The sequence below is a fragment of the Micropterus salmoides genome, unplaced genomic scaffold (genome assembly GCF_014851395.1).
Source record: "Micropterus salmoides isolate LMB-PRFRI ecotype aquatic unplaced genomic scaffold, ASM1485139v1 Ms_hic_scaffold_1, whole genome shotgun sequence".
Classification (NCBI taxonomy): domain Eukaryota; kingdom Metazoa; phylum Chordata; class Actinopteri; order Centrarchiformes; family Centrarchidae; genus Micropterus; species Micropterus salmoides.
Genome location: NW_024040040.1, coordinates 45,117,163 through 45,140,930, shown reverse-complemented (window position 1 = coordinate 45,140,930; position 23,768 = coordinate 45,117,163). Strand labels below are relative to the sequence as shown.

The 23,768-nt window shown below is 41.7% G+C and overlaps 2 protein-coding genes across 9 annotated transcripts in view; both read right to left on the bottom strand.

Annotated features, from left to right (window-relative positions):
- The window catches only part of scrib (scribble planar cell polarity protein), a gene marked incomplete at its 3' end in the record, with an annotated part of 46,325 nt that extends 36,758 nt beyond the window's left edge, over positions 1–9,567 (bottom strand). For both annotated transcript variants that reach the window (XM_038730625.1, XM_038730633.1), the window contains 1 exon segment: positions 8,512–9,567. In XM_038730625.1, the coding sequence (XP_038586553.1) occupies positions 8,512–8,670 (159 nt within the window).
- Positions 9,568–12,542: 2,975 nt separating this feature from the next.
- LOC119911646 (poly(U)-binding-splicing factor PUF60-like) lies at positions 12,543–23,656 on the bottom strand. Of its 7 annotated transcripts, XM_038730614.1 has the most exons (12): positions 23,566–23,626; positions 22,930–23,026; positions 22,595–22,690; positions 21,990–22,079; positions 21,457–21,507; positions 20,196–20,357; positions 19,477–19,569; positions 18,050–18,263; positions 17,737–17,969; positions 16,973–17,105; positions 13,333–13,580; positions 12,543–13,226 (listed from the first exon to the last, which is right to left on the bottom strand). In XM_038730614.1, the coding sequence occupies exons 3-12, from the start codon at positions 22,670–22,672 to the stop codon at positions 12,927–12,929; spliced, it is 1,602 nt and encodes a 533-aa protein (XP_038586542.1). In that variant the 5' UTR covers positions 22,673–22,690; positions 22,930–23,026; positions 23,566–23,626; the 3' UTR covers positions 12,543–12,926. The 7 variants fall into 7 exon arrangements, with proteins under 7 accessions (XP_038586542.1, XP_038586544.1, XP_038586528.1 ...); XM_038730616.1 differs by lacking the exon at positions 22,930–23,026 and having other exon boundaries at positions 17,779–17,969; positions 23,566–23,656; XM_038730600.1 differs by lacking the exon at positions 22,930–23,026 and having other exon boundaries at positions 23,566–23,655.
- Between the last annotated feature and the right edge of the window lie 112 nt (positions 23,657–23,768).

Here is a 23,768-nt window from a genome sequence, read left to right as displayed (position 1 = left end):
AATATGTAATTGTTTGTGTGCGGGAAGAGTATGGATGACTGCACGTGAATAGCTGCCCAGCTGTCTCACAAAGGCTTTTCAACACAACCACAAGTAAGCTCTCAGTCTCACTGATTATACTTATTACACATTTTAAAATATTCTCCCAGATTAGTTCCTGGCCAATATAGATCAATATTAGCCTGAGACATATTTAATTCTGTAATTTATGCTTTGGGTTGGTTAGACTGATATTAACAGAGTTATGAAGTTTAAAAGCGAGACATCAGTTCTCAATGGAGCAAAAAAATAAAAAATAAAAAAAAATAAAAAAAAAATTCTGTTACTCAAAAATGCACAACATAATAGTTTAGAGACAATCATCAATCAAATTTGGCTCAGTTGGGAAAAAATATTCCCCAAATGGAACCAAATGTTTGCTCTCTGGAGCCCCGTAGAAGACAGACAGCAAGATAGTGAGTCAAGTGAGGAGTGTTCAAATGGTGTACACAGTGCCATCGCAGTAGTAAACACTGCTGCATCCCCAAGTGTATTACCGTCCTCCTTTATCATGACTCGGGCTTAACATTCCTTCACGGGTTGGTGCCACAGTGAGATTACAGAGAAACATAGTGCTTTACATCTTTTATCATAAACTCTATCAGTCAAAGACGCTGTGGGCTTCGGAGTGTGTATACTGGAGAGAGGGAGAGGCTGGGAACAAAACAGAAACACAGCTGTGCAGGAGGAGGAGGGGCACTGGAGTAAACAATAACAATAAAACATAAGCCGATTTTCTCAAACCTCCTGTTTTTATGCCTGGACTTGCTCTACAAAATCATTTCCAGAGAGGAGATGGTCTCACGAAACAACAGGGCATTCCACGGCTCACTTGATTATTCCCTCTTCCTGCTCGCTGAGACGCTCCCAACAAAAAGGAATCAACAAGAAAAACACAGGCGTCAACAAATCTGACCGGCCCCAAACCTAGACGCTGACTGAGTTGCCCGACAGAAAACAAAACCAAACCAAACCAGGGCTTTGTGCGCGTCCTGAAGCAGCTCTGCCACCAGGACTAGCCCTGGCAGAAAGTCATCCTGAATCGGCCACCTGTTTCAAAACACATCAAAGCAGAGCAGCTCTGTTTTGGTAGCTGTTACGTAGATGAAGTGGTTGCTAATTAGTTAAATTGTGCTTCTCACTACTACTGATGAGTACGTATTAAAAACAGCATGTGAGTGAAGTGGTAGAACATTTACTTCCTTTAAAAACTAGCTAGTATCATCTACCGTAAACCGGCAGGAGATAAGAGAGCTGAAGTGAGGGATAGTGACCCATCCAAAGCCACTGGTACAGAAAGCGTGCTGGGCTGAGGATATAAGGGCAATCACGTTTCAGAGCGATAGACAGAAGCCTTCAATGACTGTGTGGCCACCAGATAACGGGTAGCATTTGTTTGTGGTTGGTTTTAATGCCGTTCCGGGTAACCTTTTCCCCCCACAGGGACATCAGCACCCTGACAGATTAGCCTCAAAGGACCATTTGTGTGACTGAGAGTGGAGTTCTTAAGGTCCAGTGTGATCAAAAGGCTCAGAAACAGCATCCTATCCCAAAGGAAATGTCACCACTCCAAACTTCACATGTTCATCGACGGCAGCAGCCTCTTTCTGAGCCTAAACATAACCTGCTGAACCTGTGCCACACACAGACAGTTTACTCAAACAGAATAAACTTTTGGCACAAGAAGACCTCAAACTGCACAGCTAACAGGACGGGAAATAACCAGCCTCGTCCTTGGCAATTACAACTGGCTGTTTACCAAGCCTTACTGACAGCTCGCAAATATTACTGTATTTCCTTTTCCTTTTCAGGACAGAACATAAGCACTACTATGTACTTCTGAGTACAAAGAAGAATCGGAGATTGTGCTGTGGCTTTCATATTTAAAGTTAAATCTTTATGCTAAAAGCCTCTTACATTAATAATCAAAACATCCAAAATCCAGTAAGAAAATTATTTTCTCTGCTAAAAAACATGACAGAGTGCAAAAATTATTACTCAGTTATTCAAGTGAAAAATACCAAGCATTTCCAGGTTCCAATTTCTACTTTTCTTTGTCTTATTGGATATTTTCGAACTGTTGGCAGCACAAAAAATACTTTGGACTTTACTCATTTCTGGCATTTTATTGAACTAACAACCTACATTATACTCTACATGTTAGTTGTAGCCCTAACATGATGTGACTTAAGACAAAGGTGATTTTGCTAACTGAATTTGCAGCTTGAAACCAACAGGAGACTTTAGCTCTTTAGCATCTGAGAAGCAATGAAGTTTGCTTCTTGATTTGCATTTTAGTTTGTGTTTATAATAATGATTTAAGTGTGCCACTCCCTGCTCCTTGATGATACAGGCAGGCCTGTGGCCTTTACCTCTGAGGTTTCTAAACACTGGCAGCTGGGAGGATGATCAACACAAAGACAGTGGAACAAAAACAAGAATATGGCGTCGCCTTGCACATCTCGTCTGTGTGTACTTAACGCCTGTAGCCAACAGAGCTCCCGTCCTATCACAGTGCTCCAGCAGGGCAGGCAGCCCAGCCACAGACTCTCCCCTATCGCAAACAGCTGCCGCCACCACCACAGCCATCAATTATTCACCGGAGCTTTGCCTTCTTGTTTACCTTTGAGGCTGGCGACCAAGGCCAGAGTGCAGGGACGAGTGGTGAGAACCAGCAGTACGAGTGTACAGACCAGTGTTAAATTCAAATCACATCGCCGAAAGGAAAGTAGGGAATCATTGGACGCATGTCATGTGACAGCCCAAGCCCGAACAGGAAATGCTACTGTGCTGAAAGTCAACAGGACCACACAGGGTGGAACCATCAGCATTATCATAATGTGACTGAGAGCTGTAGAGCTGCGTTTCTCTACCTCAAGTATGCTTGTAACCAATTGATAATTTCTATTATTGATTGATTTGCCAACTTTTATATGTAATTGCTCATATAGTCTTGAAAATGTCAAAAAATAGAAATGGTAAATGCCTGTCACAAGTTCTCAAATTGCTTGTTTTGTCCAAAATCCCGTGATTATTATACGAAAACGGAGGAAAGCAGCAAATCTTTACATTTGAGCAGCTGGAAACACAGCAAATGTTTTCAGAAATGACTCGGAAAAAAATGCTGCATTTCAGGGGCACTGCCACTGACATTGTGACACAGGTCAGTGGCATAAACAGATGTCCACATGCACCTTGTGACCGCTAGTGTGCAGGTTTACATCAAAAATACTAGAGGTGTCTTATAGCAGCATTGTGTTCTGTACTGAAAGCTTGACATTACCCAGTAACATTGCTGCCATTTCACAGAAAGAATGCATGATTTCTCAAAGTGAAAGGGAGGAAAGTAGGGAGGATGTGTATGTGCTTGTCAGATAGGGCAAAGCAGAGCATCCATCTACACCGTGTAGGAGTCTTCAGGGGACTGGCTGTTGGCTCTTAGACCACTTCTCTGGCTGCTTCTTTCCCACCTGACACCGCATGTCAGCCCAGATTCTGATGTTCATGGATGGATGGATGGCCTCGACACCAAAAGTCCCGGAGGACCACGGATCAGCAGAGCTCAGCTCAGTTCCCTGATCACTTCCTCTCAGTGGAGGTGCCAGAGACCCTCCTTCTCCTGTTAATCCATCTCCGGAATAAAAATACACCCCCCCTCCCACTACTACTACATACTCTCTCTCTCTCTCTCACACACCTCCCAATACCCCTCTGTCCCACCAGATTTAGGGGGAGGGAGCAGGCAGGATGTGAGACCAGCTGGTCATCAGCTCAGACAAAGAAACCTGCTGAATGTGCTCCCGCATCAAAAAGAAACTTGGATCTCTCACACTGCTGTTTCTTTACAGTCTCACCAGCTCTGAACCTCTTCCACTTTTCAGGCACTTTGATATAACCCATTTCTGTATGGCAGGGTGTCTGATTACAAAACTTTTTGTTGCTTTTTTAAAAACCACTACTTCTGTTTTTCCTCACAAATGTAGTCCTCTACAATCAGAGTGGGGGTGGAGTCAATAACAGCCACAAATTGAGGAAACGTCTTGAGTCATGAAAACAAAAACATTCACACAACAAATCATACTTTAGATCCATTTACGCTTCTTGAACAACAGCACCTCTGGCTTCAACGTGCTTTACCAAAGCAGGAATGAGGCGAGCAGAAGAGCTGAGCCAGACGAACGATGTGGTTTTACCGCAGAGAGGCCAGTGGCAGGTGTAATTTATCTTTGGTCCTAGCCTAGTTCAGCCCGTCACTGGGGAGAGACAAACCAGGGCTCTCCTGTAGAGTTAACTGGAAACTCAGGGAGAGGAGACAGACAGCAGAACCCAAAAGTACACTGTAAGTACACCGTGTTGAGTGTACATGTCCTAGATTTATAAACAGATTCTCCCATCAGTTAATTCTCAATATTCCTTAAGATAATATTTAAGACTTATAAAATAAAGCACACACAAAACACATGACTATTCAATCTTGGACAAACAATGGTAGACCGATTCATATTCAGCAAGAGCTGAGAGAGGAGGCCTAATTTGAGTTTTTCTTGACCCGAGGTTGAACACACACAAGGGGCTAAAGAGAAAAGCAGTCTGATCTTTATCAGTCCATCTGTGTGCTCGAAAAAAAGACCCAAAACGGCAGAAAAGCAGATCCAACAGGAAGCGTACACTGAGACGCACTGGCATATATAAAGTGTGTGTGTGGGGGGTCAAAACTGTGTTGCTGAGGGGCATTTTCACGGCCGGGTGGATCTCTAATCTGCCCTTTAGCCACAGATCTGTTAGCACACAGAGAGAGAGAGGGCACTGGTGACAGCTGGGGATTAAAAAGACTGCATTGTCATCCTTCCTATTTATCATGCACATATACCTCCTCCTTTCATTCAGACAACAAAATATCTACACATCTCATTTTCTCTTGTCAGACAAAACCTGGCCTCCAATTAGTAGTGTACTCTTATGCATAGGGGAAGATCAATTGGTGAAAGAATTAGACATTTCCTCACAGCCCAGCAGTTGTCATATTTCTAGTTGCAGCAAGTGTTGAGGCAGGAAGTCCTTACTGTAACATATCAAGTGTACCTGGAAGATCCCATTAGGTAATACTGGGAGCAACATGCATAAAACCTGTTTCACAAAGTCTGATGGGAACACACCCATCAGGGATTTGTTCCCTGTTTCAACAATGGAAAAGCCAACACAACAGCAAGTAGAGAAACTCTGTTGTATTCTTGTGTTAGAGCCGTTGTTTAAGCTGCTGCCTACTACACCTGCAGCCCACCAGTTTCCTCCAAAAAAGGAACCCGCGTGTGGGTTTTCAGCAGGTGTAACTGACCTACAACAAATCTTAAAAGTGATCATTTGAGTCATGACATGCTTGCAGACTTAATGTACGCCTGGTCAGGGGCATTGCAGTGCACACAAGAGACACAAAGAGCCATGACATTGGATATGGGGGGGTGGAGGGGGCAATCGGACTTCTGAATGGACTTCTTTGTAACCTGTCATGGGACTTGAGAACAGCTAAAAAGATAATTCCCTCTTCCTCAACATGATCTTTGAGGCACGGTTAGTTTGTCAAAGCAGCAAAAAGAAATTGAGATTACTTTAGTGGAAACTTCCCTGCTGAAAACACAGAACAAGTGTGGGAAAATATGGATTGTAGGGCATGTAGAGGTCTGTCAGTTTATATAAATTAAAATATAAAAAAGCAATCAATGGTTTCTCCCTTTATGTTCTGGAGTTTCATCATCAGAGATCATCATAGCGCCTTCATAGGTAAACTACATGAAAAGTAATGTCCCAATAGCAAAACAAAAGACCTGTCACAGGCTCTTTGTCTATCTGGGATTAATTTTTGTGCAATGACAAGACAGAGCTGCGGTGCAGCATTAAGGACTAAGGATGTATGGACATGAGGGGAATTCCTGACCAGCTGCCTATTTAACTGGTTCTCTAAAGTTATTCCAGATATGTCATACTTTATGCCACGACTTCATGTCGCATAATCACTGCCTGGATATGATCTTGTCCTAAATCAGACAAAAACTGAAAAACAGTCATTCTAAATTTCTTTTTTTAACAACCTAAGCTATGTTCTTGATGTGGCAAATGCAGACATCATTGCCGCAGAGAGCATAATCTAAGATTGGTGGGCAGTGTGGTCGGGGTGAGTCACAGCAAACCTAAGAAATGTGTCAGGACGTCTAAATCTCCATCTGTTCACTACGTTAAACCCCTACCAATACGATCAAGACCTACCAACCCCCAGAAGCACCACTTTAAATACACACCACAATTGTTTTACTGTTCATTATTCATTTAAAACTAGTCACCACTTATGTGTGTTTGTCATGTAATGGCTGTATTGATCGTCATACTTTGATTGTTTCAAAAGGTTTCTGCACACATAAATCCACTTAACTGAAACAATGCTGTGCCTGACTGGCCTATAAGCTTGTGACTGTGTCCCAGGACAGTTTGCAGCCCACCTTTAATAGAGTGATAGTCTGCGAAGGTGTCACATGTTGTGCATGGTGGTTCAGCCAATACACATGCCAAAATTCATCCATACTGCTTGTGTGGAAAGGCAGGCTCATTTGCAAACATGGGATGAACTGATGAGCAAAAATGACCCGGGACGTTAAAGACTGACATCTAAATATAGCCAAAGACTGACAAGTCCACAGACTCATCTCTGACTTTAATACACAGTGACAGGGAAGGAGCCCATAAATGCATAAAGACATTCAGACTCTTACTCACTTATGAGCTCATTATGGTAATGCCATTCATCATACATTCAGTGCCCTTGTTCCCAACACTGTATGAGCCTGACCTCTCACACTGCTCCCTCGCTGAAGCCCCGCTGACTCCGAGCACCAGAGAGGGCCCATATGCTTTGTGTCTGCACGCTATGCATTCACCAAGACCACATGAGACAGTCTGTCAGCACGCATCTATGTCTCCTGGTTGAAGCCAGACCCACACAGAGAGACTGTGTCAGTTAGTTGTGCCGGATTATTTGAGTGTGTCCGTCACTCTGTATCTTCAGGGGCCATGCACCAGGTACACTGTGGATATCTGACAGGTATGGTGTGGGGGGAACACACACTGTCTGCAGGTTAGCCTGATCAGGCAACGCAGGCCTCGGTTTTTGTGCCAAGACAAGGCCCTGACTACACTGAAGACACATTAAATATTCAGCAACCACTGCATGTTTGTGTGTGACTAGCTCTGTCCGTCTGTGCCAAAACAGTGAAAACAACAGCCAAGTTTGTGTCCCCGGAGTAGTTACGCACAAGGCCATCTTTGATCAAAGTAACTCAAGGAGGGCTGATCTAAAATAAGTACTCTTGTGTGTAAAAAGTAACACACGTCGAAGCAAAGAGATTGTTCAAAACAAATGCAAATACATCCATTGCTGGAAGATGAACAAAAAAGTTCTATTGTTTATGACTGCCAGAAGGTAACAGTCCCTCGACTTGTTAACAATCATCATTAGTGAATGTGCCACTTGTCCCTGTCACTGCTAAGCTAAAGCCGTGAAATGTGGGAGACTGACAACGTCTATGAATATAAACTCCCTGCTCCATCACAATCACAGCCAGTGTCCCTGTAATGAACAATGTCTTGAACTGTATAAAACAAGGATAAAGTCGAGCAAGTTTGTTCCAAAGCTCTGGAGAGCTACAGGGAAAACAGATCAACATTTCTGCCCCTCTTAAAATAAACTGTTGCCTGTGCAAAGAGAGCTTTTGTCATATTTCAAATAGTGGGCGTATGGGTGGGGACAGTGTTGCACTTCATTCCACGCATGTCTCCCCACACTGCATCCAATTTAAGAGGCCACTAATGCCATTACTACAGGCAACACGTTGTGTGCCAGCTGTTTTGGTCAGGGTTAGTCCCTCTGAAAATGCAGCATTTCCACCCTGCAGCTGCCTTACTGACTAAAACATCCAATCACCCTGGTCCATTTATCTCCACTTTATTTTCTTTCACACAAGTTAATTAAAAGCTCCAGTGTTGTTGGAAATCTACTGCCACGCAAAAAGTAACATCCTGACTCATTTGTTGCTGATTTTAATACTGTTATTAACTTATATATATGCAGAACAAAACATGTCATCTGCAATGCCTGGTTGAAACACAAGTTTTTTTGCTTTCAGCATCTAATGCTGTTACAGCACTACAGGGCAGAGTGACCAAACCCATTTCCAAGGGGGTAAGGAGGGCGGTATCCTTCTGAAAAGGAAGTACCTGAGCAGGTGATAACATGAAAGCTATTTACTGTCCCCTGGCAGTGACCTTTGCTTTTCACCTAAGTAAATAAACTATGTGCAGGTGTGTAGCGTTGCAGGATGGATTTGACGGGGTTAAACCAAGAAAACCATCAACATACCATGTCCATCAGTCACATTAGTGAATTAGGCACGGGGGAGACGTGCTTCATGTGTGAAACGTGCATACCTTTGGTAGCTCTTTGAGTTGGTTGGCATCGAGGAGAAGTTCTTCCAGGCTGCGACTGTAGCGGAACACCTCATCAGGGACTGTCTGCAAGTTGCAATGCCGCTTGTCCACCGACTCGACGTGGCGGTTGCAGCGCCACAGGGGGATACACTTCAGCATGTCCGGCCGCCGTGGGGGATAGGGTTGCCGGTGCTACTGAAGTCTCCGCATCGGAGGGTGAAGCAAGGGGGGTCGGCGGGAGATTAGATATTTTGTGGGAGTGGGCTCACTCAAGGTCAAATCACTTGCTGTGTTCCCACGACGATTCTGAACAGGAGGCCGAATCCACTTAGAGACACAAAAATAATCCCCTTCGATCTGTTAGCGATTTCTCCAGTTTCAGTTCAAGCAGCGTTCAAGGATAGTCAGGCGCGTCCCCGCGTCATTCACCCCCGAAATTACAAGTAACATAAACAAAACTGAGAACTCCCACTTGGCCGAAGTGTCTCCTCACTTCTCGCACTCACTTCTTCGCAGATACGGAGTAACGTTAGCTTGTTTTGCTACCGCCACCATCCCTGTATGAGCCCGAAGCCCAGTCGCGGCTACTAGCTGAAAAACATGCAACCAACGACCCAGCTATGCGGTACCGTTGCTTTAAGTATCAGAGGCATGAGTGGCGAGTGCTAAAACAACCACTTGACTTACAGATAAATCACTACCACAAAACGGCTAACGTAACCGGCGGAGCGAGCCAGCAGAGATTAACCCGAGTATGGCTGCGCAAGGATGTGCTCGTCCTCACCGGCTGTGTTGTTAGCAAGCTAGTTACCCGTAGCTAACCTAGGCTAGTAGCTGACTGAACGCCTTTGTGCCTAACTGCCGTTAACTAACGTTAGTATAACGAGAGCTACGGAAACATCTTCTTAACTGACCGGTTGTGTTTAACAGCAACATTCCAAAACACGTTAAAAAAAACGGCTCCGTGACTGCTGTTTTAATGCGACGTACGTAAAATGCCACCAGCAAGAGCAGTAGATTCAGCAACAGCCGCGTCTCCCTCCCCTTGTCGAGCCAAGGCAGGCCGGTTTGGCGTGTGGGGGGCTGGGCTGGAGCGCAGGCCACACGCGTTACTGTCTAGCGCCACCTAGCGGCGGATAGCAGTTAGCTTCAACTCACAAAGAACCACTAATGTTGCGTTCCAGGCAACTCGGAAATTTCCCACCTCTAGCTAGAAAAAGTATCATTGAATTCCACTTGAAGTGGGACTTATGCTGCATTCACGTGCTTGTGAACGTCAAGTTTATTTATAAAGCACATTTAAACAACAACCAGAGTTGACCAAAGTGCTGGTCAAAGTTATACAGTAGAAGACATAAAAATTTAAATCAGATATATTAAAACAGGCCAAACAATTAATGACATACAGCAATAAGATAGAAAAACAACACAGTTAGATACAAAATAGATAAATAAAAACACGAGCGCAGGTGCTCCTAAACAGACTCAAACGTCAAAGAATAAAAATATGTTTTAAGTCGAGACTTTAAAGTGTGGGGTGATGATCTAATAATCAGCAGTAGATTATTCCACAGTCTCGGGGTTCTATGAAGGGGTTCTTCCGACTTCGATGTGTTCATGTGCTTTAATGGGCGGGGATCCAGTGGATAGCACTGTGGACTCGCAGCAAGAAGGTTCAATCCCCGGTCGTCCCGTCCTTTCTGTGTGAAGTTCTGCGTGGATTTCCCCCACCATCAAAAACAAGTGAGTTTCTCCAGTCAGTGCCGTTTGACCAGACACTGATAAACATGTGGAGTTGGTCCCCGGGCGCTGCGCTGCGGCTGCCCAGAGAATGAATGTATGTGACAGTAAAAGTATCACCTTCTAAGGCGGGATGTGGAAACAACATGGACGGTTGCGTTGGATTGTGATTGAAACAGTTGTTACTGCACCAGTACATTACCTGAAACCATTAAAATATTGATTGTACTGCAAATTCTGCTAATAAATAACTAATTAATCTAGGTCACTCTACATGGACAGCAACGTAAAAATTATAGCCTCATACCATATTACAAATGACAAGTTGGCAAAAAAATATCTGCAGTAAGTGATTTCACGCAATTATTCAAAGTTTCAAACCTTCAACCACGTTGTTGGTTTATTGTTAAGAGTTAAACATCATCTTCTTCATCATCATCATCATCTCAAGTCAGAAATAAGCCAGGGAGGTCAAGGTTATTAAAAAGAAAATATAGCCAAAACGAATTATTAAAAATAATTTAAATATATTATTTTGTAAAGCTTCAAATGATTTAACAGCCTTTCGGTTGTACACTTAGATATGGAAAAATATATTTCTTAATATTAGCAGCCAGCTTCAGAAAGCTTGGCTTTATTTTCACAGAAATTTTGTCTTATACCAATAAATTAATCTCTAAATTCATCACATAATATTCTGAACATAATTGTTTTCTCATTTTCAGGGAATCCAGACAATACATTTGTCCACAGTGATGCAAATTGACGTTACACAACGAGGACAGCTCCCGCGGAAGCACATTATAATTGGTAAACCAACTAAAAGGCAACATAAAGTATATTTGCATGTATTTAATTTAATTTAATTTGGCTTTATTTGCCAGGTATAAGTACACATACGAGAAATTTGACTCTGAATCATACATTACTCACGATGTGCTTACTCATATAATAAAGAATCAGACAACACATATATATACATACACCATAAACCAAAATCTAGACAGATCGAGACAATAGTGAAATGAGCAGAGTGCAAAGGATGTTGGAGAAAATTATTATCATCATCATGTACATGTCGAGGGTGGATATATATATACATATATATACACACACACACACGTGCGATGGAGCAGAGCGCAAAGGATGCAGGAATAACTAGGGATAAGTGCAGGTGTTATATAAGTGAGGTAGGTGGATATCATATATACAGTATACAATACAGTCAGAGTTACTGGGTTATTATACAGGAATTGTTCCTGACACCGTGAATCAAAGGTCAGCTCTTCATCAGAGTGATATTAAATTAAACTGATGTAGAAAAATGTTGTCAACGTTATCAGTTATAGCAAAGAATCTCTGAAAATCGTCTTCTCTGCACAAAAGCTATTCAGTAAAATGTTTAAAATGCCTAAACATTTCACAACATTAGCATGTATACACTACAACATTTGATGTTGCTAACGGCCATCCTTTATATTAACACAAAGGGCACTGCTGAGGGTGCAACTGCGTGCACGCTTGACAAAGAGTTTGTCACGGTCAGCTGTTTTTCGTTCATAAATCAGCATCCCCCTGAAACGCTTTGAGGTTAAAAATATTAACATGGCAATTTCCCACTTCCGAGCATTTCTGAATGCAGCATAATTCTCATACTAGTTTACAATGTATCATTAAATATACTCAAAAATGACTTTCATTTCCTTAAGCAAATTACCCCTTATGAACTCATTTCAATCTTTACTTCACCAAGGTGATACACTACATATTCTATATACTATTAATTTCGAATACCCACATGTAAAAAAGTCAGGTTGTTTGACTTTAAATAAATGACAGTGCCACCAACTTTAATTATGGTGCTACTACAGAGATGGAGGGTGACAAAAATACTTGGCAACAATGCAGGGCAAAATCATTTAGGATGTTTCTGCCACAAAATACAAACCTATTGTGACAAGTGAAGCGGTTTATGGCAACACAAACAAGAGTAGTCACAGGTAGACTAAGATAGTCCATTATCTCTACAAACTAAAGCCTTACAAAAATGATAAAATAAATATCCCTCTGCTCAAAAGTCTTAAGGGTTCTTATACATGTAAGTTGTTCACTCTGTACAAACACAACTAAAGCATTTGTGAATAACAAATTTAATTCTGGACATCAGATGCTTTAATTACATGTTTTTACTTGTGAATAAAATGTTCCACAGCCGAAACACTGAAGCATTTTTACAAATACATCAAAACGGTCCTTCATTCACAACTATTCATAAAAAATTTGCATCACACTTTTTGTGGACAAACAATAACCTTTTATTGTAGAAAGAAGTGTTTACATGTCCCGGCAATTTCATGAAACAAAAAAAAAATCAAAAAGAAAGGGGAGCTAAAGCAGGAAAACTTCAATGGTTTACAAGGTCAGATTACAAAACATTTGAAACCTACACCAGAAAGGAGTCTTCACAGATCACAAAGCAAAATCTGACAAGTAAATATTTTTCATGAATCCCCCAATGCGGTGGTTTAACATTAATATCAACAGCAATAATAAAAAAGAAAATAAAAACATAATTACAAGTTTTAGAGGCCCGCATCTCTAGCTGCAGTGACTGGGGCAGAAATGAGTTTGGGCGACAGGTACAGGGATGGGCGCTGGTGAACCATTCTGACACTTCATGCCGAGAGGTCACTGCTGTTGAAACGGTCTTGGTCGTACACCTCTGCGACAACTTTGCGACCACCGAACCAGCGGTCATTGAGGGCCTGGATGGCTTTGTTCATCTCTGAGGCCATGGAAAACTCTACAAATATTTTGACAATGATATCTGCATCCTCCTCTTCTCCTTGCTTTTCCTGGTATATGATGACTCTGTTGACACAGCCAAACTTCCCACACTCTTCTGTCACCTCACCCTCCAGGTCGTCGTCAATGTCCTCTGGTCCAACCATATTTCGAAGCACCATCACCGTTGACTGGAGAGGAGCAATGCAAGAATTTAATGAAAAAAAAATAAAAAATAAATTATGATCATGTGAAACCTTTGTCTTTTACTCGCCCCCCTCGTATCTCAAATCTCACCTCTGATTTTCTAAGCAGTTTCTGCATCACCATATGTCTGGCACTGCTGCCTGAGATGCTCATGTGCTCTTGGTCGCTCAACATCTCCTGCCCTGTGCCATCCTGCAGCATCTCCTCTTTCTCTTCTTTCCTCTCTTGTTGGTTGGAGCCACCAGCTTGATTAGACAGGACTGGTGGTGATGCCAGCACGGGGTTCACAAGACCAACCTGGGGAAGCACTGGTATGGGAGGACGCACTGGAGTAACGCCTTTAAAACAAGAAAAGGCAGACGTGCAGTCACTGAAATCAAATGTGCAGCTAAGAACTAAATTCTGTTATATCTGGTCAATTGAATAAAGATATCGTAAGGACAATGAGAGAGGAATTTGTATTAAAAAAAAAAGTTAGTTACATATCACTTGATCTAATGATATTCACAAGTGGTTGACAGATTAGTCAGCATCAGCCTATGCCAGTCTGCAAAGCTCAATATACTCAATTGGCCACTCTTAAACGGTTCAGTGTGTAAGTTTTAGTGGCATCTAGTTGTGAGGATTGCGAATTGCTGTGCATTTATGTGCTCTTAAGTCAGAATGTGGAGTCAACATGAACGCTACCACAAAGATGTGTTGGATTTTATGCTCTTTATCAGAGCATATAAATACCACACAGACAATAATAAATATCGCAAATTATTCTGACACCACTCACCCTTCCCTTTGCAAGGACACAGGAGATGCTATGGTGGCCTCTGTCGGCTCTTGTGCTAAATGATACGTGTGGTCCTCCATTTGTCCAAATACCACTTCTCTTCTTACTTCTAATAAACCAGACTATGGCTGTGTTCAAAACGGAAGGCAGTTGCCTCGCTGCCTCGATCCCGCAACAGCTGCCTCAGAAGGCATCACTTTCAAGTGAAGGCCGCTCTGTTTATATTAGTTTCGAACAGCCTTCTATTGCAGCACTTACGGCAGCGTTTGACGTCAGCACGCCGTCTTGCGTCTCTCCTGGTTGTCAGAAGAGACGCTAGCCTTAGCATAAGCTACCTAGCTATTGAAAAGCCAAACGGCTAACAGACGCCTCAGAAATCATACTGAACAAACTTGGTTGGTTACAGTCACGGGCTAATATTATAGTTCAGTGTTTAGTTCTCGCTAGATTTTCACAAATCGAAAGCGAGAAAACTACTAAAAAACCTTTAAAAACATATTTGTTTACAAATTCGGCTCGTTTATCAGCCGTCTTGATCAGTTTTCGAAAGCTCCGGCGGCCGCAGATGTGCTACTTTTTGGGTAATAGTCAGCATCAAGTCATCATTGATGCTGCCTTCAAAACTGGCCGTTACTGGGGCAGCTTGAAGGCATCTCAGGAGACAGGAAGAGATCGTTCGAGCAGTTTCAAACAGCACTCGATGCCTCACTGTCCTGTTAGACACCTTCTGAGACAGCAGTTTAGCCCGTTTCGAACACAGCCTACTACTATAGAGGGTATGTATTGATGTCACTTCCCCTCCTGGAACACGCGGGACTGAGAGGCAAAACATCTGTTACCATGGCTGCGTTTAGCAAACCAGAAGTAAAACAAGTGATTATTTGGTCAAATTAAAGGCAGTCAGACTCGACAGTGATCCTAACTGCTTACCAAAGAACCAGTAGTCCAGCTCTTTCCCATATCAGATGTGTTTGTGTTTTCGATGATTCAAGCTGACACTGCTGCACGTCTTTCTGCCGCTCAGTGAGCGTAACTGCATTCTGTGACATCACACACATACCCTCTATTACTACTACTTCTTCTTGTTGTTTTTCCATACGTATTCAACATGACGACAAACATTTGTGGAGCAGTTTTTTTGTTTTAGGCTGTTGTAGAAAAAACGGTGGCGCAACATGACAACGTCCATTTAAGAGGACCCACGGTGTATGTAGATAGAAATGGTTATTGTCTATGCGACCCTGCCCCCACTGGCCCAGAGGCATAAAACATCAGATTTGTCATTTGAGATGGTTGTGTAACTGTCAAGCCTTTTATTGTTGGTGAGCATGTGTCGTCTACTGTTTTTAAGAATGTTACACAAACATTTCTTCCATCAACACTGTACATATTCATGGTCACACCAGTGCAAAGTTTTCCAGCAGTAGTGTAACATTAATATCCAGCTGGCAGAACTATTCAAGTTGGCAAAGCCAGCAGCACCTGCTGTCAGCTCAGACAACGGATAAAGACAGGATTGATGAACCTGTCAAGTCAACAATCTGTCATAAGTGATTTATTTGATAGTTATAAAAATACCCATTGTTAGTTACAGTCTCTCGCATTTGCTAATGGACTAGAGATAGCTCCTTGATTCAAAATGTGGGCTTACACTAACAGGAGTCTGAAAATTATTGTTAACAGTGGATTGGTGGGTCAGAATATCTGTTGTCACTTGGTAGATGATATGCACACTGGGCAGGCTGTGAACATTTTCTTTTAAAAATGCGTTTGATTGGCTATTTGGCTTGTAACCGACTGTCAGCAAAAATATGCTTTGGGACAGTTTTGGAAAGGTGGTGAAATAGGTTAGTTTCGAGCCCTGTATTATAACTCTTGGTTGCCTAAATTTCCTCAGTCACCATCATCTTTTCTAAATGTTTCTCCCTTCATAAAGAAAAAATCTAATCTAAAATCTTTAATGGCTATTGTTAATTATACATTGTTATACTACAACTGGGGCTGGACAATAAAACAATAAATAGCGCAATATACTTTTTTTCAACAACAATAAATGTTCAATAAATATTCAAAAAATGTTTGATTTTATTCAACTGAATCACACATAAATTAGGACTTACTTTTTTATTATTAAGATTTTATTTTGTTCACTGAAAAAAGCTCTTACTCGTGCATATTTGTTGACAAAGATTTTATCATAATTGTTTTAAATGTTCTGCCTCAGATTTCGGAAGTGATCCACTGTTTGGCCTCAAGTGTTGACCATAAAGAAGAGTTTAAACCCTAATTAACAATCAGGTTTCTTCAACTTTCTCTCAACAGTAAAAATCTGCCTTTAAACTCAAAAAGAAAAAACGGTTTGATACTTATCACGATGATTATTGATATTGAAAGATTTGAAACTTTATCGTGATAACATTTTTGGCCATATCGTCTAGCCCCAACTACAAAGAATAATGCAGTTAGATGAGATCTGACATACTGTGCCTCGCTCTCCCTTCAATTCCAGATGCAAATCTGAAATCTCTACCAGAACCCCATGCATTTCATTAATAAAAATTCCATCTAAAACAAGTTACTGACCAAGATAACTACGTATATTAGATTGTAATATGCATAGAATAATGGAACGATACATGCCTGTGTCTTTGCTTTGAAGTTTTACCCAAATACTAACCATGTGTATTTTTTCTATTTTAATAATTACATCTGCATTATGTATCAGCCATCGTCCACCCTGCTATCTATTACGACTATTATTCACGTAAGTATCATTCATGGCAAAACAAAGCAAGCAATTTACAGACCTTAAAATGTGGTAACCGTTTCAAAACAATAGGTTAACCTCCAGAAAGCTGCATTGCGTGTAAAGGTGTAGGTTTTAAACACAACTATAAAAACACATTTAAGATTTAATAAACTCCTGGTTTTATAAAAATGAGCACTCACTCATGTCTTGGTACACACCTGTGATGACCCCTGGTGCCTGGGCAGCCATAACAGCCTGGGGTATTCCCATTTGCTGACCGAGAAGTTGGGGCGCAGCTAACGCCCCCAGGACTGATGCGCCGGCTACAGCCTCCTTAAGAGAGGGGGGCCGAAGACATTAGGTAAGGGAAACACACAGAGCACAGCACAAGGCAGCACAGTCAACGATCACACAGCATGGCACAGAGTGAGTTCAACCTCGCCTCTCTTTAGTGAGAATCAAGGTCACAAACATTATTTCAGTACAGACTTAAATTAGCCAACTATTCTTAAGTCATAAATATACAGCAGTGAGGTTTTCAATCATGATACACTCTACAAGGATCACAACTGTCTGGTTTATCATTTTTACTGTTTACACTGAAAAATAGCTGTGTTTGTGCTAACTAAGAGAGAAGACTCTTAGCTTACACACCCAATCAGTGAATGGGAGGAGTTTTCATTACTTGCGTTACTCTACCATGAATTCTGTACAAAAAGGAAATGAAATCTTTAGATTCTGTTTTGAACACATTTGACTGGATAAAAAAAAAGAAAAAAGAAAAAGATTAAGCCCAGAATGTCTCATATTTCAAGGCTGTTTAACTGACACTGTGTCAGGGAAACTACTGTTTTGATGTGATCCCTACAAAACTGGCCTTCTCCCAGTCACCTCAATAAAATTTATATGCCCATATTATCTGTGCTTTTGGTATTAATTCTAGCTAGATCTGGGTTATATTTACCTGGAAGGCCATTAAATCCCTTTGGAAGGGATTCATACTTGCCTGGGCCGTTATCTTAGCAGTGGCTGCCGCTGCAGCCACAGCTGCAGCAGGCGGCAGACCACCAGGGGTCGTGGGGGTCAGTAGGGGCATGGGCGGAGTCACTGCTTTGCCCACCCGTAGGTACTGACCCCCCAGGTCAAAGAGGTTCATAGAAGACACAGCATCCAGGGCTGACTGAGGCTTTTCATATTCTGTAAGTGAATAAAGTTGTAGTTAATCGCAGAGCAGAGTAACACAAAGATCACGAGCGAATGAGGGCCCTCCAGCTCACCAATGAAGCCAAAGCCTCTGTGTCGCCCTGTGGTGGGGTCTCTCGCTAACGTGCAAGACTTGATCCTTCCGAAGGCCTCAAACACACTCTTGATGTCATCGTCTGACAGGTCAGGGTGGACGGACGCCACATAGATCCGGTTAAAGGCACGTGCCTCCTCTGCCAGCTGGTCAATGATGGGTTGCGCCTGACCGATGTTACTTGGCCGCCCAACCTATAGCACAGATCATACCAGCAGGGCTACTGAGTAAGGGGTATATAGTAGCAACCGAGAACGCACCCCCGCAAATGTCTAAATCCCTACAGCACTAACTTTTTTGCAGCCACAAGTTCGGTCAAAGCCACTCTCCTCCTATAATCATGATTTCATGATTGTAGGAGGAGAGTGGCTCTCCTGTCAAGTATTGCTGGTTTTGCTTAGGTGCATGTCCATTACTACACTCATTAAAAGATCTGAAAAATAACTCAACATTTCTAGCCTACGTCTTCCTATCATTCTTATAATGGCTACCAGGTTCAAAAAACTTAAAATTCCATCTTTTTGAAACATGACCAGAACACTAAACTGTGGACCATACACCACTTGGCACTTTTCAGCACTCCCTCATCTAGATTGACTACAATTTCAAAACCAAACTGTCAGGTCAGCTGAGCACTAACCCAAATCCTATCACAGTAAAAAACACATGTACTCGTTATGTAAACTAGGCATAAATGACAAGATGTCATTACGCGAGTGAAAAAACGAGAACTTTCCCTTTATGTGGTACCAAATATCATTTCATTTACAATAAAAAAAATACTATGCCGATTTTACATAGAACGGCAACACTATCAAACAAGGAACTGCAGATTTATTTCAAAACACCAGATTCATGCAGTGTTAACTAGCTGAGCTGGTGGCAACACCGAAAGTGGAACGCATAAAATGTGTCACGCTACAGCTACGCACTGTGAGAACTTCGGCTCTTTTTCAAAAGAACTGAGCTCCCTGTGTAAGACGAGCATCTAAGTGGGACTGGGATCTGTACTACAGATGGGGCGGCCAAGCAACACCAACCAGGCGCAGCCCATCATCAGCACATCATGGACACAGAGTGACGCCACGCACCGCTGGGCATCCTACTGGAACTGGTCACTAAAATAGCTTTGATGACATCATGGAAGCATAACACACAACACAAACAGACGGTACACTAAACATTCACCCAGACATACACACGCACCTGGAAATCAGACACAGAAAAGCAAAGGGAGAGAAATTAGTCATACAAGTCATTTTGCAAGTCATGTAAGTGTCACAAAAGCAGTTAATTAACATATAACTCAGAACCCAAAATGGCAGAAAGGAATCTAAATCCGTTTAATCAAAATACACCAAACATATATAATAAATTTATAAATACTCATATCTCCAGACAACAAACCTTTATGTTTCGCCCCCCCAACATGACTGAGTTCATCTGCTCCAGAGCCAGCTGAGCAGCCTCTGGCACGTCATACTCCACAAAGGCAAACCCCTGCAGACGAAATGCAAGAAAAATAAAACATGAACAAACACAGATGACTGGGGGAGTTTTACATAATTTAAATCAAGGTGTTCAACACTTGAACTCTGCAATACAAATGGTCCGCCAGTGCCTTCATATCCATTAAATCTGTACAACCTCAGCTAAAAGGCTATGTAAGTCAATAAACCATATTAATTGATAAAAGTATTGAAATTGTGTGATAAATTAATTCACATTTTGTTTTGTTTTTTTACTAGGCCAATTTAAAATCGTATTTGATTGCAGAGCTGCAGGCAGCGCGTATTCGTGCAACACATCCTCTCACTCATCCCTCTCTCACTCATCCCTCTCTCGTTCTCTCTCTCTCTCTCTCATGAACACAGCAGCGCAAATCAGTCCAACACAACGCTGTCAATGTCGGAGACCCAGCTTAAAAAAATTTATTGGCAAGCATGTAAGGAGCCGAGCTAATAAGGAGAGCTAAGTTAATGTTCGTATACAGCTGGGTTTTCGAGGCTAACACGCTGTATATAGCTAGTAGTCAATATCGACATTTTAGATCTATTTAAATAGGATCATGCCAACGACGCACCCCCTGCAGCTGGTCCGTTTTCAAAGTGTTAAATGACACTGACCTTGTGTTTCATTGTAACAGAATCCCAAGACATGTCAATGCTCTTGATCGGGCCGAAGGGGGCAAAGGCCTGTCTGATGGTGTCCTCACCAAGCTCATAGTATATGGAGCCTACATACACCCGACACATGATGGCTAGAGCACGTTGCCGCTGAGCTGCCACCTGCCAACCGAGGGGAAAAAAAAACACACGATAAGCATTAGATGGTAAAAAAAAAAAAAAATCAAAAAAAAAAAAGGACAAAACACACATACACTAATAATAAATGTGTATTTTCTATTGTGCTTGCTTTCCCCAAACATAGTTTAGAGGCCAATTCCAAGTTAGGGGGTTGGACAGGTAAATGGGGTAATAATGGGAATACTGTAATCAATGGACAGAACTTGTGAAAAAATAACTAACATGTAATTACAATATGGCCTCTAATCTGTTACTATTGAACAGACATATGGAGGAAAACACACTGAAGTGATTGACATGCAAAGCCCTCACAAATATTTTGCTTCAGTAACTGACCTGTAGTCCGGGGATGCAAGTAAGGTAACAAAAGTAATCGTGGAGTTCAAACGAAATCCATACAAAGTCTTGATGAAAGTATTTCAAACTTTCTTCTCAAGTCTAAGGGGAGGGATGGTTTAACCACTGAAGGTTGCTGAGTTTTACTGATGCCTTTTTGTCAGCCTGCTTCAGTTAATTTCATTGCATTACCAACAAAATATAACGTGCCTAATTCGTGACATAGTGGAAAGCTGCCTTATTCATTGGCAGATAAAACTTGACTTTGAGATGGCCAAAAAGATCCCTGTTCCAGCAGTTCTCTCATTTTGGTCCTTTAAAGGGATTGCTATCCCTCTTTCCTCCCATGCCACTAACTTTGTATATTTAAATGTAGCAATGCATATTTTTCAAAGAGACGTGACTTTTCTCACATTTGTAGACCCTTTATAAAAGTCCTTTAAAAAGGCTGTTAACAGCCAAAGTGCTTTGGCAATCGTCTTGTTAAGAAATACTAATGCAAATAATCCTACTGTGACTCTAGAAAGCAAGTAATTTGCTTCAACGATTAACATTCATCTCACAAGCGATTACAGACATGGTCGCAGGTACACTAGAAGTAGAAAGCCATGATTTCTTACAAAATATGCATTCTTTTGTTAGATAAAAGGGCAGGGATTGTTGCCAAAGCAACCAATAAAAGAAGGGTAACAGTCCTTTTCCATTGGGAATGCGCACAGAAAAAAGGATTTAATAATCTATTGACCGATTGTAAAGGTGAGAGAGGATCTCCAAAGCCCATTGTCACTGCTGCCATCTGAAAGACAGTAAAGATGAAAAAAGTGCTGAAAAGTAGGTTAGATATCCCTTAGCTTTGCTTTTTCAAAACTGTCATTGCTTTGCTAGATAGACAAGAGCGGTTAGGCTAACACTATATTCAGACACTCCCTCTAAACAACATACAGTTTGGGGAGTTGCCTCCCCTATCTAAATTACAAGTTACAATTTACATAAACAAGTCCCCTTTAAAATTACAAAGCATTTAACATGAAAATCAATGCCTTCATGACGATCTTCTCCATCTGAAACAGAGCAGAGGCAAAAGAAAGCGCACAGGGTCTGCATGGTGGATAAGGGAGTAAGACTTCCAAGAGAACGACATCTGAGTCGAGAGATGTCCGAGTTACTAATGTACGAAAAGGCTAATATATTCTGTCTAGAATCAAGACTCACAGGCGACACGCGCATTACAAACGTTTTGTTTGACATAGCACCATTTTCTTTTTTTACACATCTCACCTGCAGGTTGGTGAGCTGTTGCTGCTGATGGGCGATGGTCTGCTTCACCAACACACTCTTAATGCTTTGTTCCATGGCATACTTCTTTGCCTGGGAAAGAAGAAAAGTTATTCCTTATTTGACCAAACATGTGTTGTGACATCATTACTAAGACTACATTTTGACAGATACTGTATCAGTACATTCACGTGCACACAAGAGCATTCAGAGGAATCAGACTATGCAGGGAACTGGACACAGTTACCATGTTCTGTAGTAACCTAGTTTCTGTAAATTCACATACATGCAGCAAGTTAACCATTTGGAACTATGGCTTACTCAATTTAGTGGAAACCAACTTGTGTTAATTTCAGTCAAACTTTGGAAGACATTTTAAACAATGAGCATGCATTTTTATGTGCAATGTTCTCTCCTTTGATCAACCCATATCTTTGTCATGCAAATACATGCAATTAAAAGGCTAATTAGACACCATGTTACACTTAGAGGGCCAAGAAACTGGCTTTATGCAGGAGGACTGTTACCTATCAAATAAACTTAAACGAGCAATTACATAATCACTACAAGTACATTTTGCAAGATACTGTATGCCAGGGGTTTCCTACCCTCTGAAGTGCCTCCTGCTGCTCTGGAGTGAGAGGCGGAAGGCCAAGCTTGGAGCCTGTGCCCTGTCCATTTTCCATCGTCAGAGCTTCACCTCCCTGCAATTCAGAAACAGCAGTTTATTTAAAATAAACAATAAAAAAAACTAAGAAACAGAGTCTGGAGCATAAATACCTGCCTGTATGTACATCCATGACTACTTTTACCTAGTAGGAAAAATCCTGTATTGCAATAAGAAGTCACATCACCTCATGTAGCACAGGTTATCATTAATATTCTAGCATAATCAGGACATACACCCGAATTTAAACCAGGTGGGACCGGACGAACTCCTTACCTACGCAACCCGCTAATCGCTGGGTCCACCAGACTGAGGCAGGAAAGCCCCCAAGGGGAAGATGACTGATGGGGGAGCTTTAACAATTCAACAAATTCTAGGGGAAATAAAAAATGCCTTCAGACTAACAATGAAAGAAAAGGCAACTAGCATTATTTTACATTGCAATCTACACATATCCAACCTGTCTTTCCTTAAGACTTCGGTCAGCTAACGTTAGCGTGATGAATGCTAATGGTTTTCATGCCAACATACGTTAGCTAGGTAAAATACCGTTAGCAATAACGAGCTGAGATTAAACATTAGCCGAAGACGTGTTTAGCTAAAGTCGTTACGACACGCTGGCCTTAACTGCATAATTCTTACAACAAGCAGTACAGTATCAGCGAGGCCTAGTTTCCATTTAGCTTAACGTTACGACAACGACATCTTTGTTGCTAGCAAGGAGCTAGCTAATGTTAGGCATTCATTACTATGGCGCGCAACGGAGGCTGTATTTTCCCCAGTGCGATATATCGTCGATTTACAGGATATTTAGTACAGTTAAAGTTTTTAGCAAACATCGCGTAATACTTACGCAACGACCACTGTAGCTGGAAATGGTTATTGTGTATATTTATCAAAGAATTTAATTACCGCAGTCTCCGTAACCGCCATGAAGCACACCTTCTTGGAAAGGCCCACACACCGCAACACTCGCGAGATCTTCGCGGATTCACCGTAAGATATCGCGATAGCTGAAACCTCGCGATGATAGTCATGGGATTTTCATCGGCTACTGTGACCTGATTAATTTCTGCCAATGTTTTAATCAAATCCTGTATTTTGTAAGCCTGCTG

Bases quoted from the DNA above. Each gene is read 5' to 3' on its own strand.
- LOC119911646 (XM_038730600.1), bottom strand. From the start codon at position 23,586: ATGGCGGTTACGGAGACTGCG. The intron at 20,358-21,456 runs GTCAATAGATTA...CTCGGTTGGCAG, and splicing joins CTCTCTCACCTTTACAATCG to GTGGCAGCTCAGCGGCAACG. The intron at 19,570-20,195 runs GTCAGTGTCATT...TTTCGTCTGCAG, and splicing joins CTGTTACAATGAAACACAAG to GGGTTTGCCTTTGTGGAGTA.